At 42.1% G+C, this 1,465-nt stretch overlaps 1 protein-coding gene across 1 annotated transcript; it reads left to right on the top strand.

The window, feature by feature from the left end:
* Positions 1 to 262: 262 nt before the first annotated feature.
* On the top strand, positions 263 to 820 carry LOC121940632 (retinal dehydrogenase 1-like; the record flags this gene model as incomplete). The annotated part of the gene is made up of 2 exons (XM_042483349.1): positions 263 to 418; positions 718 to 820. Coding segments are annotated over exons 1-2 (238 nt in total), but the record flags the coding sequence as incomplete, so codon positions are not given.
* Between the last annotated feature and the right edge of the window lie 645 nt (positions 821 to 1,465).

The raw sequence follows: 1,465 nt of genomic DNA, 5'->3' as shown, positions 1-1,465 counted from the left end.
TACTGTATATCAAGACAAGAAACCATAGAAAAGTTTTCAAAGACCTCTTTTCCTGCTGCTTTCTACTGTTTACCTGTTGTCCAGCCTATCTGTGACATCACACGGACACACCAACAAAACAACACACACACACACGAACACACACATACACACACAGAATGCAGTCTATTGCTAAGCAACACTAAACTTACCATAAACTCGGGTAATGGATCAAATGTTTTTAAACCCATCTGAGGAGTCTTTTGTTGTTCCCTGAGTCAACATATCACTCTAACTCTCTCTGATGTCATGCCGACCGTTTCAGGCGGGGTTCCCTCCTGGAGTCGTGAACATCGTTCCAGGGTTTGGTCCCACAGCGGGAGCCGCCATCGCCAGCCACATGGACGTCGACAAAGTGGCCTTCACCGGCTCTACAGAGGTGTGTGCTCTGGTTTTTATGTTGTCGAGGAGATTCTGGTGAATTGTAGATTTACACATTTATTTATTTTTTGCAGACCGCCACATTTAAAACATCTGCTGCCACTTACTGATTTTATATTTTAGAAACTGGACTGTTCATGAGGAGCAATGATATTGATACTAGCGCTGCTCATACTGTGCTTCCTTGTCTTGTAAAAAAAGCCATACACAGTTGGGGTGACCATGTTGAATTTGCATGCTCATTTTTCTGAACTGTCCCTCATGAGGTTTTTTTGTGGGACTGTGTTGTGTGTGCAGGTCGGCCAGCTGATCAAAGAAGCGTCAGCCAAAAGTAATCTGAAGAGAGTGACTCTGGAGCTCGGAGGGAAGAACCCCTGCATCGTGTTTGCTGACTGTGACTGTAAGTAAACTCTGCGTGTCTCTCTTTTTATTTTAAATCATCAAAATACAACATCACAATGTTGTATTCAGATTATTTCAGCATGCACTGGAGTCATGGTTGCATGGTTACTTCACACCTCTGCAGCCTCGGGCGTTTCCCTACATCTCTTCACTACTCTGGAATATTGAAACATGAAGCCTGTCATGTCTCATGTTTCATCTGTGCGACTCAGCTTTTTGTACTTTTTGTGTCGTCTCACAACTCTGAGGTGAGGATCTCACCGACTGTCATGCCATCAAAAAGAAAAACCGTAGCTCAGGGGGCTGCAGAGACAGCACTGTCAGTACACAGCAGCAGAAGAAACAGTATCAGAGTAAACTGTGCTCAACAGTACAGACAGTACTGCACCACTCGTGTAACAGAGTCAGAATCTGGTTTCACTGACAAGTACATTTACATATACGAGGAATTTGACTTGGTGTTTTGGTGCAAAACAATTAACATAAAGGAAGAATAAAAATATTGAATAATATAATATGATAATATAACTTTTTTATATAGCACCTATTAAAACACAGTTTACAAAGTGCTTTGACAAACTAGACAAAGCCGAGGCTGTAAAACCCAGAGGCAGTAAAACAATTTAGTCAATAATGCGGACAA

Source organism: Plectropomus leopardus, unplaced genomic scaffold (genome assembly GCF_008729295.1).
Source record: "Plectropomus leopardus isolate mb unplaced genomic scaffold, YSFRI_Pleo_2.0 unplaced_scaffold9139, whole genome shotgun sequence".
In the NCBI taxonomy this organism is placed as follows: Eukaryota; Metazoa; Chordata; class Actinopteri; order Perciformes; family Serranidae; genus Plectropomus; species Plectropomus leopardus.
The sequence above is the reverse complement of the archived record's forward strand: the minus strand, read 5'-3'. Positions and strand labels throughout refer to the sequence as shown.